General features: G+C 48.8%; 1 protein-coding gene across 6 annotated transcripts in view; it reads right to left on the bottom strand.

The window, feature by feature from the left end:
- Window positions 1-17,047, bottom strand: part of LOC138268383 (phospholipid-transporting ATPase IC-like) — a 324,435-nt gene that overhangs the window by 19,397 nt on the left and 287,991 nt on the right. For all 6 annotated transcript variants that reach the window (XM_069217963.1, XM_069217965.1, XM_069217961.1 and 3 more), the window contains one exon: window positions 239-368. In XM_069217963.1, the coding sequence (XP_069074064.1) occupies window positions 239-368 (130 nt within the window). The remainder of the gene's footprint in view (window positions 1-238; window positions 369-17,047) is intronic.

Genomic DNA, 17,047 nt, shown 5'->3' with positions numbered 1-17,047 from the left:
GCTAAGTGCATCCCTCCACCTGAGTGGGAATGGAGGTGGACCGGCCTCACTTCCCAGGTGGCAGAGTGGGCATCACAGTAGGATGAATGACGCTCAGAAGTAAGGGGACTAGAGAGGGCCCAGGTAGGAAAGGCAAAGGGTGGGGGAGGGTATAAAAGAACATCTCTTATCTGGCAAATCAGAATTTCAATTCTTGCCAAGAAATTCTTGGGTTTGACTGTCCGTTATCTGTTCTTACCTTCATATGCGAATATAACTGGATCTGCTGAAGGAAGCTGAGTCAGATATGAGAACAGGAAATAGAATCCAATAGAGATGAGGACAGCCAGGGTTGAAAACACATTCCACTGAGAGATATCCATGGAGACCTGTAGGAACACCCAGGAGATAATGGCACTTTAATACACTCAAAGTCCAAATATATTGTACAGTTCTTTAATGGGCTTTGGCAGTGCCTTCGTGTTCTGTTGACGGAATGCAGTGCTGCAGGCCAGGTTTGAGATAGGCACCTAGATAGAACTCTGTACATATCGTATTAGGGAAGCATTGCAGGTGTTGTGGGGGGGGGGGAGGGTCAGTGCTTAGGTGTAGTGGAATAACATGTGGCACTTCAGATACAATTTGAGAGCTTGGCAGGGCTGCAATTTTTATCCCAGCACAAAAACAGCAGAAGGTGTCCCAGGTCAGAAAGACTGGGTTCTACTGCAGAGCTGCAAGTGGTCCACAGTAAATTAGCTACAGTGGGGTAGTGTGGGAGAAGCTGTCAATCTGTGCTGGAGTGTGTTTGAGCTCCGTCCGGGTTTTAGTCGTGAACCAGAAGACAAAGCTGCAGGTCCTGATGAGTAGCACTGGCAGACCTTGATGAATTTTCCCAAGGTAGAAAAGCGGAGGCATTAGCAGGGATAGCTGCAGGCCAGGAATGTTTGATGTATATCATCTGTGCGCAAGTAAGGAATACTACAGACCAAGAAGTTTAAGGAAGGGAGACTACTTGAACAGTTTCAAGGAATGCTGCTGTCTGGGGATGTTGCAGGTAGACTAGCAGAGTGCTAGCAAGGAAGTTTTGAATTCAGCAATGTTTAAGGTATACCACTCATGCTCTAGTAAGGAATACTACAGAGTTGTAATTGTTTAAGAAAAGTGGTCTAGTTAAACAGTAGCAAGGAGGGCACAGGTCAGGAGTATTCAAGGCATCTCCCTCGTGCACTAGTTAGAAATACTTCAACAGGGGCGGCTCCTCCGTTAGGGCGGAGGAGCGTCGCCCATCCAGCGGCAGCTGCAAAACCTTTACAAGAAAACAATAATAAACTGTGTAAAGGGATGGGTCATTGGTGGGGACGAGAACTGAGGGGAGTGCACAGAGCACTCCCCTCAGTGCACATGTGTTTGGCCACCCATCTCGGGGCGGGCAAACACACATGCGCAGTAGGCTCTCTCCAGCCCAGCACAGTTGCCGGGCTGGGGAGTGCCTGCATAGGCTCACAGTGTACTTGGGAGTGCCCTGGCTGGGTGCTCTCAGCCAATCCTAACGCTGCTTTGAGCAGGGTCATGATTGGCCACAGGGCAGGCTGGGAGCCTGTGCCTGGAGCAACGAGGGAAAGAGGAGCAGTGCGGAGGCAACTGAGAAGGTAAGTTTTTATTTATTCATTTATTTATTTTTCATTAAAGGTTACCCCCCTCTGCGCCACACCTGCCCTGTCCCTTCAGAGGGCAGTGAGCTGCGACTGTACTTCAAGCCTGAAATGTTTAAGGAAGGTGTACATACTGAACAGAAGGAAGGAAGGCTGCATGTCAGGAATGCAATAGTAAGGAATGTTACAGGCCAGGAAAGCATATCCAAAGAAGACTAATTGAAAATTAGCACGGAATATTGCTGTCTGGGGATGTTGCAGGTAGATCAAATGGGTGGGAGCAGGGAAAGCTAGAGGTCAAGGATGTTTAAAGTATACTTCTATGCACTAGTAACACATTTTACAGGCCAGGAAAGTTTAAGGAAGGTAGGCTATTTAAACAGTGGGAAGGAATACTGATGCCTAGGGATGTTGCAAGTAACTTAGCTGTGTACTAGCAAGGAAGGCTACATAGAGGGCCCCCTACCGGACTCACTCAGGAGCTCTCATGCCAGGTTATTATGCTGATGGGGTCCCCCCCACGCACCGTGGGTGCTGCGGTGGCCTTTGTTAGGCCACTGGAGCCAGCATAAAGTTCAGTGTTGGGGGCGCTGCAGGACAGACTATGCTACACCTAAGTAATTAGTATTGGAGTATGTGGGCTTCCGTGGGCCAGATCCGCAGTGAGCAGATCTACTGAAGAGATCTGGAATGCCAGAGGGTGTTAAAGGTCAGAAATGCAGGGGCAGGCCCTTGTAATAAGAGGGTGATGCTGAAAATCAGGCTTGGCCTTTGTCAGGGGTGTGGTACTGCTTCGCAGCAGGTGCTAAAAGATACACATTGTAGGGCAGATTCATTGTGCCTGTGGAATTAAGGTCATGGGGTTAAAGTTGAATCTGTGTTGGCGGAGTCAGTACTGGAATGGTGGCTTGCGCTAAAGGTCGTGTTTTGTAGGAAGTGCTTTATTTGTAAATAAGTGCTGGTGCGTCAAGCGCTGCTCAGACACCCGCTGCTGTTGCTGCAAAAGGTCAGAACACTGAATCCCGAGGATACGCAGTCCTGAATCCACCTCAGGCCTCTTTAGTTACCTACCAGACACCCCGCCTCTTTACCTCAGTCGTACAGCTTTCTGTTTTCTTCCTTGGTGATAGATTGTCCCTTTTCCTCTCCTCCGGCTTACCATTTTGTGTGGTTTCCCCTCTCCAGCTCTCTGGAAATGTCTGATGAAGACAAATAAGTGCCGGTGGCCCCCAGCACCAAGCACCGGCTCAAGCACTGTGTAGGACGTTGGCTCTGTATATACTATCTCAAAGTGAGAAATAGTGTGCACAGAGTCCAAGGGTTCCCCTTAGAGGTTGATAGTGGCAAAATTAGATAATACAAATGCTCTATTTTGTGGTAGTGTGGTCGAGCAGTAGGCTTATCAGAGGGTAGTGTTAAGCATTTGTTGTACAAACACAGGCACTAAATGAGGAACACACACTCAAAGACTTTACTCCTGGCCAATAGGTTTTATGTGGGAAAATATATTTTCTTAATTTATTTTAGAACCACAAGATTCAAGATTTGAGGTAAGTACATAAAATGCAAGGTACTTCACACAGGTAAGTATAGAACTTTGATTTAAAACAGTAGTACACACAGTTTTGGTTAAAATGACAATAACTATTTTAAAAGTGGATATAGTGCAAAAATCAACAGTTTCTGGTGGAGGTAAGTTTGGTTAGTTTTCTCAGGTAAGTAAACACTTACACAGTCAGTCTCCTGGGCATAGGCAACCCACCGTTGGGGGTTCAAGGCAACCCCAAAGCCACCGCACCAGCAACACAGGGCCGGTCAGGTGCAGAGGTCAAAGGAGGGCCAAAAACACATAGGTGCCTATGAAGAACAGGGGTGTTCCGGTCCCAGTCTGCTAGCAGGTAAGTACCTGCGTCCTCGGGAGTAGACCAGGGGGGTTTTGTAGAACACTGGGAGGGGACACACACAGGCACACAAAATACACCCTCAGCGGCACAGGAGCGGCTGGGGGCAGTGTGCAAAGTAGGTGTCAGGTTTGCTATAGAAAGCAATAGAGAGACCCGGGGGTCATTTAGGCGATGCAGGCAGGGCACAGGGGGGGCTTCTCGGCCAGCCACCGACTGGGCTAGGAAGAGGGACGCCTGCTGGTCACTCCTGCACTGGAAGGTGGTTCCTCTCGGTCCTGGGGGCTGTGGGTGCAGTGCTTGGTCCAGGCGTCGGGTTCCTTTGTTACCAGGCAGTCGCGGTCATGAGGAGCCTCTGGATCCTCTATGCAGGGGTCGCCGTGGGGGTGCAGGGAGGTTGACTCAGGGTGTCCACATCGTTTGAGTCACCTGGGAGTCCTCTGCAGTGTTGGTTGTCCTGGACTCGAGCCGGGGGCGTCGGGTGCAGAGTGTGAAGACTCACACTTAAGTGAGAGTCTTTTTAAAGTTGTTTCAAAATTGCAAATTTGTTGCTGTTTCTAAACAGTGCCGCTGGTTCTCAGGAGGTTCTTGGTCCTTTAGGTGCAGGGCAGTCCTCTGAGTCCTCAGAGGTCACTGGTCCCGCTGGATGTGTCGCTGTGCAGGTTCTTTGAGTCTGGAGACAGGCCGGTAGAGCTGGGGCCAAGTCAGTTGTCGTCTCCGTCGTCTCTGCAGGGCTTTCAGGTCAGCAGTCCTTCTTGTTGTTGTAGGTTGCAGGAATCTGATTTCCTGGGTTCAGGGTGTGTTTATGTCAGGGGGGAAGTAGCCAATGGCTACTGTCCTTGAGGGTGGCTACACCCTCCTTGTGCCTCCTCCCTGAGGTGAGGGGGCACATCCCTATTCCTATTGGGGGAATCCTCCAAAACCAAGATGGAGGATTTCTAAAGGCAGGGGTCACCTCAGCTCAGGGCACCTTAGGGGCTGTCCTGACTGGTAGGTGACTCCTCCTTGTTTTCTCATAATTTCCTCCGGACTTGCTGCCAAAAGTGGGATCTGTGTCCAGCGGGGCGGGCATCTCCACTAGCTGGGATATCCTGGGGTGCTGTGACAATAGGCAGGTGCCTTTGAGGCTCACCACCAGGTGTTACAGTTCTTGCAGGGGGAGGTGAGAAGCCCCTCCACCCAGTGCAGGCCTTGTTCCTGGCCACAGAGTGACAAAGGCACTACCCCCATGTGGTCAGAAACTCGTCTGGTTGTGGCAGGCTGGCAGAAACTGGTCAGCCTAGCACTAGGAGTCGTACTAGTATTCAGGGGGAGTCTCTAAGATGCCCTCTGTGTGTATTTTTCAATAAATCCCACACTGGCATCAGTGTGGATTTATTGTGGTGAGAGGTTTGATACCAAACTTCCCAGATTTCAGTGTAGCCATTATGGAACTGTGGAGTTCGTAACTGACAGACTGCCAGGCCATATACTCTTTATGCCTACCCTGCACTTACAATGTCTAAGGTTTGGCTTAGACACTATAGGGGCATATTGCTCATACAACTATGCCCTCACCTGTGGTATAGTGCACCCTGCCTTAGGGCTGTAAGGCCTGCTACAGGGGTGACTTACCTATGCCACAGGCAGTGGGATGTGGGCATGGCACCCTGAGGGGAGTGCCATGTGGACTTAGTAATTTTCTCCCCACCAGCACACACAAGCTGTGAGGCAGTGTGCATGTGCTGAGTGAAGGGTCCCCAGGGTGGCATACATGCTGCATCCCTTAGAAACCTTCCCTGGCCACAGGGTCCTTGGTACCAGTGGTACCATTTACAAGGGACTTATCTGTGTGCCAGGGCTGTGCCAATTGTGGGAACAAAGGTACAGTTTAGGGAAAGAACACTGGTACTGGGGCCTGGTTAGCAGGGTCCCAGCACACTTTCAATCATAACTGGCATCAACAAAAGACAAAAAGTTAGGGGGTAACTATGCCAACTGAGGCATTTCCCTACACACTGGTTCTAGGGCCGACCTTTCCGGGGCGAAAAGGGGGTTAGTACTGGCACTACAGAGTGCATTAGGGGTTACAGTTTTTAGAGCAGACCTTTGTTGGGTCCTACAGATCAGAAGCTTTAGCACTGGCATGGCCTAATGGGACAGCAAAACTTTATTAGGAAGAGAAGCTGGCAGCAGAGATGGGGTGGCGGACCTACACGCATCAAAGATGGTTCTTTTCCCACAGAAAGGGAGTGCAAAATATCACCTGAAGATGGCACTGACATTTTTGACCAGGCCTTGGGTTTGGCTATTTGGTACACAATAAACAACTGCTGATACAGTAAATGTGGGCACGGGATGCAGAGGACGAAGTGGACTGCAACTGTTAAGAACAGTGGGGAATATTTACAAGACCCTTGCACCACCGTTGCATCGCTTTTGGTGATGCAACAGCAGCATAAATCAGCCACTTTGTGTGGCTTTGAAAGGCCTAAAAGGTATGGAGTAAGGGAAGACAATGCAGATTGCTGTGGTGTCTTACTCTGCACTAGGGAGGCTTTCCATTGGGGTTACGGTGGATGTACCCATACAACACCCAGGGATTTTGACATATTCTCAGATTTACCTTGTAAACCTGTGCATGCACCAAAACTTTATGCCTCCCCAGGGGAGGTATAACTTGGAGAAATATCACTATTTCTCCTTGTTTTTTCTTCTTTCTATGTGTGCTGCATTCTGCAGCACACATAGAAAGAAGAAAATTACTCGCAAGATTATTTTTGTGCAGGAAGGTATCCCTTCTTGCAAAAAAACAATTCTGCATGCAATGCAGACAACCTTGACCACGGTGCAAGGATGCCTGCATTGCTGCTAGGTAGCCCATTGTGCGCCAGTGCAGGGGGTAAGGACGGCAATGCACCGTATGCTATAGATACAGTGTATTCCTGCCCTTTCATTTTTACGCAGAGCAGTGGAGCTAGGTGGCTTGCTGTGCTGTCCTGCGCCAAATCCCCACAAATATGCCCCAGTATACCTAAACTTTTTTCTTTTGTTCCTAAGCTTTTTCTTAAAAAAAATATCAAATGCCTGTTTATGAACTGTTAATCACAGCCTTCACTTGGTCGATTCTGTAGGGGCTCTAGGGGTGTCGTCTGGCTTCTGTATGAGCTCAGAAGGCCAAGCTGGCAACTAAATAAAAAGTAAAATACAAGCATTGGTAAAGCCATGAGGTCTGGCCTAGGCATGCTGGTGCAATGGTTAAATATTTTTGCATTCTTTCTTGTATGCACCTTTCACAAAAATCCAAAACAGAATACAGATCACCACCTGTGATTGCAATAACAATTTTAAATTTAAAAAATCTTTTTTCGATGTGGCTGTTTTATTGTTGATTTTAAAAAAACAAGCTTTTCAGTTGTGCAATGCATGCTACCATTATTTTTGATGAAGGCAACAAGAAGAACTCACTACATGGTTCATCCTTCCTTGCCGTATCAGACTTTGGGACTTAGCCCATGACGAGATGTATTTCAAATGTATATGACTATGTCTCTGTAATGATCACTGCATTACCAAATGTGTTTTGGACTTTGACACAATATTGTGTGGATTCGCTGGAAGGTTTTTTGCTGTCTTTGACAAAGAACCTTGAGGAAGCTTCAGGCTAGCAAGTCGCTTAGGGAGCGAAACACGTCGGTTGTCATTTTTCCAATGTAATTTTGTGAAAGAAGTTACACAGAAGGATTTAAGGAAATAATTGAGAATAATAGGAGTTTTGGATGTACCAAAAAAGAAAATAGACTGATTCATTTCCTTGGGTGGACTCACTATTCTACTGCCTACAAGTCATGTGCACAACAGCATTTTTGTGTACACACAATTATGTATTCTAAACTCAGAGTCTGGATAGAGAAACTTCTGAAAGTTGAAACACGGCCCTTGAAATACTGAGCGGTGTAGGAAGTTGGCTCTGTATGTGCTATTTCAAAGTAAGGAATAGCATGCACAGAGTCCAAGGGTTCCCCTTAGAGGTAAAATAGTGGTAAAAATAGATAATACTAATGCTCTATTTTGTGGTAGTGTGGTCGAGCAGTAGGCTTATCCAAGGAGTAGTGTTAAGCATTTGTTGTACATACACATAGACAATAAATGAGGTACACACACTCAGAGACAAATCCAGCCAATAGGTTTTGTTATAGAAAAATATATTTTCTTAGTTTATTTTAAGAACCACAGGTTCAAATTTAACATGTAATATCTTGTTTGAAAGGTATTGCAGGTAAGTACATTAGGAACTTTGAATCATTTCAATTGCATGTATACTTTTCAAGTTATTCACAAATAGTTACTTTAAAAGTGGACACAGTGCAATTTTCACAGTTCCTGGGGGAGGTAAGTTTTTGTTAGTTTTACCAGGTAAGTAAGACACTTACAGGGTTCAGTTCTTGGTCCAAGGTAGCCCACCGTTGGGGGTTCAGAGCAACCCCAAAGTTACCACACCAGCAGCTCAGGGCCGGTCAGGTGCAGAGTTCAAAGTGGTGCCCAAAACGCATAGGCTATAATGGAGAGAAGGGGGTGCCCCGGTTCCGGTCTGCTTGCAGGTAAGTACCCGCGTCTTCGGAGGGCAGACCAGGGGGGTTTTGTAGGGCACCGGGGGGGACACAAGCCCACACAGAAATTTCACCCTCAGCGGCGCGGGGGCGGCCGGGTGCAGTGTTAGAACAAGCGCCGGGTTCGCAATGTAAGTCAATGAGAGATCAAGGGATCTCTTCAGCGCTGCAGGCAGGCAAGGGGGGGCTTCCTCGGGGAAACCTCCACTTGGGCAAGGGAGAGGGACTCCTGGGGGTCACGTCTGCAGTGAAAGTCCGGTCCTTCAGGTCCTGGGGGCTGCGGGTGCAGGGTCTTTTCCAGGCGTCGGGACTTAGGTTTCAGAGAGTCGCGGTCAGGGGAAGCCTCGGGATTCCCTCTGTGGGGGCTCAGGGGGGACAGGTTTTGGTACTCACAGTCGTAGAGTAGTCCGGGGGTCCTCCCTGAGGTGTTGGTTCTCCACCAGCCGAGTCGGGGTCGCCGGGTGCAGTGTTGCAAGTCTCACGCTTCTTGCGGGGAGATTGCAGGGTTCTTTAAAGCTGCTCCTTTGGATAAAGTTGCAGTCTTTTTGGAGCAGGTCCGCTGTCCTCGGGAGTTTCTTGTCGTCGTCGAAGCAGGGCAGTCCTCAGAGGATTCAGAGGTCGCTGGTCCCTTTGGAAGGCGTCGCTGGAGCAGAGTTCTTTGGAAGGCAGGAGACAGGCCGGTGAGTTTCTGGAGCCAAGGCAGTTGTTGTCTTCTGGTCTTCCTCTGCAGGGGTTTTCAGCTAGGCAGTCCTTCTTGTTGTTGCAGGAATCTAATTTTCTAGGGTTCAGGGTAGCCCTTAAATACTAAATTTAAGGGCGTGTTTAGGTCTGGGGGGTTAGTAGCCAATGGCTACTAGCCCTGAGGGTGAGTACACCCTCTTTGTGCCTCCTCCCAAGGGGAGGGGGTCACATCCCTAATCCTATTGGGGGAATCCTCCATCTGCAAGATGGAGGATTTCTAAAAGTTAGAGTCACCTCAGCTCAGGACACCTTAGGGGCTGTCCTGACTGGCCAGTGACTCCTCCTTGTTATTCTCATTATTTTCTCCGGCCTTGCCGCCAAAAGTGGGGGCCGGGGCCGGAGGGGGCGGGCAACTCCACTAGCTGGAGTGTCCTGCGGTGCTGTGACAAAGGGGTGAGCCTTTGAGGCTCACCGCCAGGTGTTACAGCTCCTGCCTGGGGGAGGTGTTAGCATCTCCACCCAGTGCAGGCTTTGTTACTGGCCTCAGAGTGACAAAGGCACTCTCCCCATGGGGCCAGCAACATGTCTCTAGTGTGGCAGGCTGCTGGAACTAGCCAGCCTACACAGACAGTCGGTTAAGTTTCAGGGGGCACCTCTAAGGTGCCCTCTGTGGTGTATTTTACAATAAAATGTACACTGGCATCAGTGTGCATTTATTGTGCTGAGAAGTTTGATACCAAACTTCCCAGTTTTCAGTGTAGCCATTATGGTGCTGTGGAGTTCGTGTTTGACAGACTCCCAGACCATATACTCTTATGGCTACCCTGCACTTACAATGTCTAAGGTTTTGCTTAGACACTGTAGGGGTACCATGCTCATGCACTGGTACCCTCACCTATGGTATAGTGCACCCTGCCTTAGGGCTGTAAGGCCTGCTAGAGGGGTGACTGACCTATACTTGCATAGGCAGTGAGAGGCTGGCATGGCACCCTGAGGGGAGTGCCATGTCGACTTACTCGTTTTGTTCTCACTAGCACACACAAGCTGGCAAGCAGAGTGTCTGTGCTGAGTGAGAGGTCTCCAGGGTGGCATAAGGCATGCTGCAGCCCTTAGAGACCTTCCTTGGCATCAGGGCCCTTGGTACTAGAAGTACCAGTTACAAGGGACTTATCTGGATGCCAGGGTCTGCCAATTGTGGATACAAAAGCACAGGTTAGGGAAAGAACACTGGTGCTGGGGCCTGGTTAGCAGGCCTCAGCACACTTTCAATTGTAAACATAGCATCAGCAAAGGCAAAAAGTCAGGGGGCAACCATGCCAAGGAGGCATTTCCTTACACAACCCCCCCCCAAACGAAAGAGGATGAGACTAACCTTTCCCAAGAGAGTCTTCATTTTCTAAGTGGAAGAACCTGGAAAGGCCATCTGCATTGGCATGGGCAGTCCCAGGTCTGTGTTCCACTATAAAGTCCATTCCCTGTAGGGAGATGGACCACCTCAACAGTTTAGGATTTTCACCTTTCATTTGCATCAGCCATTTGAGAGGTCTGTGGTCAGTTTGAACTAGGAAGTGAGTCCCAAAGAGGTATGGTCTCAGCTTCTTCAGGGACCAAACCACAGCAAAGGCCTCCCTCTCAATGGCACTCCAACGCTGCTCCCTGGGGAGTAACCTCCTGCTAATGAAAGCAACAGGCTGGTCAAGGCCATCATCATTTGTTTGGGACAAAACTGCCCCTATCCCATGTTCAGAGGCATCTGTCTGCACAATGAACTGCTTAGAATAATCTGGAGCTTTTAGAACTGGTGCTGAGCACATTGCTTGTTTCAGGGTGTCAAAGGCCTGTTGGCATTCCACAGTCCAGTTCACTTTCTTGGGCATTTTCTTGGAGGTGAGTTCAGTGAGGGCTGTCACAATGGATCCATATCCCTTCACAAACCTCCTGTAATACCCAGTCAAGCCAAGGAATGCCCTGACTTGAGTCTGGGTTTTTGGAGCTACCCAGTCCAGAATAGTCTGGATCTTGGGTTGGAGTGGCTGAACTTGGCCTCCACCTACAAGGTGGCCCAAGTAAACCACAGTTCCCTGCCCTATCTGGCATTTGGATGCCTTGATAGAGAGGCCTGCAGATTGCAGAGCCTTCAAAACCTTCTTCAGGTGGACCAGGTGATCCTGCCAGGTGGAGCTAAAGACAGCAATATCATCAAGATAAGCTGTGCTAAAGGACTCCAAACCAGCAAGGACTTGATTCACCAACCTTTGGAAGGTGGCAGGGGCATTCTTTAAACCAAAGGGCATAACAGTAAACTGATAATGCCCATCAGGTGTGGAGAATGCTGTTTTCTCTTTTGCTCCAGGTGCCATTTTTATTTGCCAGTACCCTGCTGTCAAGTCAAAGGTACTTAAGAATTTGGCAGCGCCTAATTTGTCTATGAGCTCATCAGCTCTAGGAATTGGATGGGCGTCTGTCTTGGTGACAGAGTTGAGCCCCCTGTAGTCCACACAAAACCTCATCTCTTTCTTTCCATCTTTGGTGTGAGGTTTGGGGACTAAGACCACTGGGCTAGCCCAGGGGCTGTCAGAGCGCTCAATTACTCCCAATTCCAGCATCTTGTGGACTTCCACCTTGATGCTTTCCTTAACATGGTCAGACTGTCTAAAGATTTTGTTTTTGACAGGCATGCTGTCTCCTGTGTCCACATCATGGGTACACAGGTGTGTCTGACCAGGGGTTAGGGAGAAGAGTTCAGGAAACTGTTGTAGGACTCTCCTACAATCAGCTTGCTGTTGGCCAGAGAGGGTGTCTGAGTAGATCACTCCATCTACTGAGCCATCTTTTGGGTCTGATGACAGAAGATCAGGGAGAGGTTCACTCTCTGCCTCCTGATCCTCATCTGTTACCATCAACAGATTTACATTAGCCCTGTCATGGAAGAGCTTAAGGCGGTTCACATGGATCACCCTCTTGGGGCTCCTGCTTGTGCCCAGGTCCACCAGGTAGGTGACCTGACTCTTCCTTTCTAGCACTGGGTAAGGGCCACTCCATTTGTCCTGGAGTGCCCTGGGAGCCACAGGCTCCAGAACCCAGACTTTCTGCCCTGGTTGGAACTCAACCATTGCAGCCTTTTGGTCATACCAAAACTTCTGGAGCTGTTGGCTGGCCTCAAGGTTTTTGGTTGCCTTTTCCATGTATTCTGCCATTCTAGAGCGAAGGCCAAGTACATAGTCCACTATGTCTTGTTTAGGCTCATGAAGAGGTCTCTCCCAGCCTTCTTTAACAAGAGCAAGTGGTCCCCTTACAGGGTGACCAAACAGAAGTTCAAAGGGTGAGAATCCTACTCCCTTCTGTGGCACCTCTCTGTAAGCAAAAAGCAGACATGGCAAGAGGACATCCCATCTCCTTTTGAGTTTTTCTGGGAGCCCCATGATCATGCCTTTTAATGTCTTGTTGAATCTCTCAACTAAGCCATTAGTTTGTGGATGGTATGGTGTAGTGAATTTGTAAGTCACTCCACACTCATTCCACATGTGTTTTAGGTATGCTGACATGAAGTTGGTACCTCTGTCAGACACCACCTCCTTAGGGAAACCCACTCTGGTAAAGATACCAATGAGGGCCTTGGCTACTGCAGAGGCAGTAGTCGACCTAAGGGGAATAGCTTCAGGATACCTAGTAGCATGATCCACTACTACTAGGTGTAGGAGGCTGGACTGGCTTGTAGTGAGTACCAAGGGGTACTTGCACCTTGCACCAGGCCCAGTTATCCCTTATTAGTGTATAGGGTGTCTAGCAGCTTAGGCTGATAGATAATGGCAGCTTAGCAGAGCAGCTTAGGCTGAACTAGGAGACGTGTGAAGCTATTACAGTACCACTTAGTGTCATATGCACAATATCATAAGAAAACACAATACACAGTTATACTAAAAATAAAGGTACTTTATTTTTATGACAATATGCCAAAGTATCTTAGAGTGTACCCTCAGTGAGAGGATAGGAAATATACACAAGATATATATACACAATAGCAAAAATATGCAGTATAGTCTTAGAAAACAGTGCAAACAATGTATAGTTACAATAGGATGCAATGGGGAAACATAGGGATAGGGGCAACACAAACCATATACTCCAAAAGTGGAAGGTGAACCACGAATGGACCCCAAACCTATGTGACCTTGTAGAGGGTCGCTGGGACTATTAGAAAATAGTGAGAGTTAGAAAAATAACCCTCCCCAAGACCCTGAAAAGTGAGTGCAAAGTGCACCAAAGTTCCCCTAAGGACAAAATAGTCGTGTTAGAGGGAGAATGCAAGGAAAACACAAATCAGCAATGCAACAACGATGGATTCCTGTCTGAGGGTACCTGTGGAACAAGGGGACCAAGTCCAAAAGTCACAAGCAGCTCGGAGATGGGCAGATGCCCAAGAAATGCCAGCGGTTGGTGCAAAGAAGCTCTTACTAGGCTGAAGAACTGTGAATACTGCAGGAACGACAAGGGCTAGAGACTTCCCCTTTGGAGGATGGATCCCCCACGCCTTGGAGAGTCGTGCAGAAGTGTTTTCCTGCCGGATGGACGCCAACAAGCCTTGCTACACGCAAATCATGCGTTTGGCGTTTTTGGACGCTGCTGGGGCCCAGGAGGGACCAGAAGGTCGCAAATTGGACCTGCAGAGAGAGGGGACGTCGAGCAAGACAAAGAGCCCTCACTGAAGCAGGTAGCACCCGGAGAAGTGCCAGAAACAGGCACTACGAGGATGCGTGAAACGGTGCTCGCCGAAGTTGCACAAGGGAGTCCCACGTCGCCGGAGACCAACTTAGAAAGTCGTGCAATGCAGGTTAGAGTGCCGTGGACCCAGGCTTGGCTGTGCACGAAGGATTTCCGCCGGAAGTGCACAGGGGCCGGAGAAGCTTGCAAAGTCGCGGTTCCCAGCAATGCAGCCCAGCGAGGTGAGGCAAGGACTTACCTCCACCAAACTTGGGCTGAAGAGTCACTGGACTGTGGGGGTCACTTGGACGGTGTCGCTGGATTCGAGGGACCTCGCTCGTCGTGCTGAGAGGAGACCCAAGGGACCGGTAATGCAGCTTTTTGGTGCCTGCGGTTGCAGGGGGAAGATTCCGTCGACCCACGGGAGATTTCTTCGGAGCTTCTGGTGCAGAGAGGAGGCAGACTACCCCCACAGCATGCACAAGCAGGAAAACAGTCGAGAAGGCGGCAGGATCAGCGTTACAGAGTTGCAGTAGTCGTCTTTGCTACTATGTTGCAGGTTTGCAGGCTTCCAGCGCGGTCAGCGGTCGATTCCTTATCAGAAGGTGAAGAGGGAGATGCAGAGGAACTCGGCTGAGCTCGTGCATTCGTTATCTAAAGTTTCCCCAGAGACAAAGACCCTAAATAGCCAGAAAAGAGGGTTTGGCTACCTAGGAGAGAGGAAAGGCTACTAACACCTGAAGGAGCCTATCACAAGGAGTCTCTGACGTCACCTGGTGGCACTGGCCACTCAGAGCAGTCCAGTGTGCCAGCAGCACCTCTGTTTCCAAGATGGCAGAGGTCTGGAGCACACTGGAGGGGCTCTGGACACCTCCCATGGGAGGTGCAGGTCAGGGGAGTGGTCACTCCCCTTTCCTTTGTCCAGTTTCGCGCCAGAGCAGGGGCTAAGGGGTCCCTGAACCGGTGTAGACTGGTTTATGCAGAATTGGGCACATCTGTGCCCAACAAAGCATTTCCAGAGGCTGGGGGAGGCTACTCCTCCCCTGCCTTCACACCATTTTCCAAAGGGAGAGGGTGTCACACCCTCTCTCAGAGGAAGTTCTTTGTTCTGCCATCCTGGGCCAGGCCTGGCTGGACCCCAGGAGGGCAGCTGCCTGTCTGAGGGGTTGGCAGCAGCAGCAGCTGCAGAGAAACCCCAGGAAGGGCAGTCTGGCAGTACCGGGGTCTGTGCTACAGACCACTGGGATCATGGAATTGTACCAACAATGCCAGGATGGCATAGAGGGGGCAATTCCATGATCATAGACATGTTACATGGCCATATTCGGAGTTACCATGGTGAAGCTACATATAGGTAGTGACCTATATGTAGTGCACGCGTGTAATGGTGTCCCCGCACTCACAAAGTTCAGTGAATTGGCTCTGAACAATGTGGGGGCACCTTGGCTAGTGCCAGGGTGCCCTCACACTAAGTAACTTTGCACCTAACCTTTACCAGGTAAAGGTTAGACATATAGGTGACTTATAAGTTACTTAAGTGCAGTGAAAAATGGCTGTGAAATAACGTGGACGTTATTTCACTCAGGCTGCAGTGGCAGGCCTGTGTAAGAATTGTCAGAGCTCCCTATGGGTGGCAAAAGAAATGCTGCAGCCCATAGGGATCTCCTGGAACCCCAATACCCTGGGTACCTTAGTACCATATACTAGGGAATTATAAGGGTGTTCCAGTAAGCCAATGTAAATTGGTAAAAATGGTCACTAGCCTGTCAGTGACAATTTGGAAAGAAATGAGAGAGCATAACCACTGAGGTTCTGATTAGCAGAGCCTCAGTGAGACAGTTAGTCACTACACAGGTAACACATTCAGGCACACTTATGAGCACTGGGGCCCTGGGTTACCAGGGTCCCAGTGACACATACAACTAAAACAACATATATACAGTGAAAAATGGGGGTAACATGCCAGGCAAGATGGTACTTTCCTACACAACCCCCCCCCCAAACGAAGGACAATAAGACTAGCCATTACCTGATGAGTCTTCATTGTCTAAGTGGAAATATCTGGAGAGTCCATCTGCATTGGAGTGGCTACTCCCAGGTCTATGTTCCACTGTATAGTCCATTCCCTGTAGGGATATGGACCACCTCAACAATTTAGGATTTTCACCTTTCATTTGTTTTAGCCAAAGTAGAGGTTTGTGGTCTGTCTGAACAATGAAGTGAGTGCCAAACAGGTATGGCCTCAACTTCTTCAGAGCCCAGACCACAGCAAAGGCCTCCCTCTCAATGGCAGACCAACGCTTTTCTCTAGGGGTCAACCTTCTACTAATAAAAGCAACAGGTTGATCCTGGCCCTCAGAATTAAGTTGTGATAGGACTGCCCCTACTCCTAATTCAGATGCATCAGTTTGGACATAGAATTTTTTAGAGTAACAAGGGCTTTTCAGGACAGGTGCAGAGCACATGGCCTGCTTCAGCTCCTCAAAAGCTTTCTGACAGTCTGCTGTCCATAATACCTTTTTAGGCATTTTTTTGGATGTGAGGTCATTAAGAGGGGCTGCAATGGAGCCATAGTTCTTAATGAACCTCCTGTAATACCCAGTGAGGCCTAGGAAGGCTCTCACCTGAGTCTGAGTGGTAGGGGGAACCCAATCAATAATAGTTTGGATTTTCCCCTGAAGTGGTGCAATCTGTTCCCCACCAACAAGGTGTCCCAGATAAACCACCTTACCCTGCCCTATCTGGCACTTTGAAGCCTTGATAGTGAGGCCTGCCTTTTGCAGGGCCTCCAAAACTTTCCATAGGTGGACCAGGTGATCATCCCAGCTGGAGCTAAAGACAGCTATATCGTCCAAATATGCTGCACTGAAAGCTTCCAGCCCTTGCAGGACTGTGTTCACCAACCTCTGAAAAGTGGCAGGTGCATTTTTCAAACCAAAAGGCATTACAGTAAACTGGTAATGTCCTCCAATGGTAGAAAATGCAGTCTTAGGTTTAGCATCTTCTGACATTTTGATCTGCCAATACCCTGCAGTCAAATCAAAAGTGCTTAGATACTTGGCAGATGCCAGTGTATCTATTAGATCATCTGCCCTGGGTATAGGGTGAGCATCAGTTTTGGTTACCAAGTTGAGACCTCTATAGTCTACACAAAACCTCATTTCCTTCTTTCCATCTTTAGAATTGGGTTTTGGTACCAGTACCACAGGAGAAGCCCATGGACTGTCAGAGTGCTCAACCACTCCTAGTTCCAACATCTTCTGAACTTCTTGCTTTATGCAGTCCCTGACATGGTCAGGCTGCCTATAGATCTTACTTTTGACAGGTAAACTGTCTCCAGTGTCTATAGTGTGCTCACACCAAGAAGTGGTGCCTGGCACAATGGAGAAGAGTTCTGAAAATTGTCCTAGGAGATTTATGCAATTATCTTTCTGCTCAGCAGTAAGACAATCAGCCAAAACTACACCTTCCACAAGAGCATCTTGTTCTGTGGAAGAGAAGAGATCAGGTAGAGGATCACTGTCTTCTTCCTGTCCCTCATCTG

Source organism: Pleurodeles waltl, chromosome 12 (genome assembly GCF_031143425.1).
Source record: "Pleurodeles waltl isolate 20211129_DDA chromosome 12, aPleWal1.hap1.20221129, whole genome shotgun sequence".
In the NCBI taxonomy this organism is placed as follows: Eukaryota; Metazoa; Chordata; class Amphibia; order Caudata; family Salamandridae; genus Pleurodeles; species Pleurodeles waltl.
Note: the sequence above shows the minus strand (reverse complement) of the source record. Positions and strands in the feature narration are given on the sequence as shown.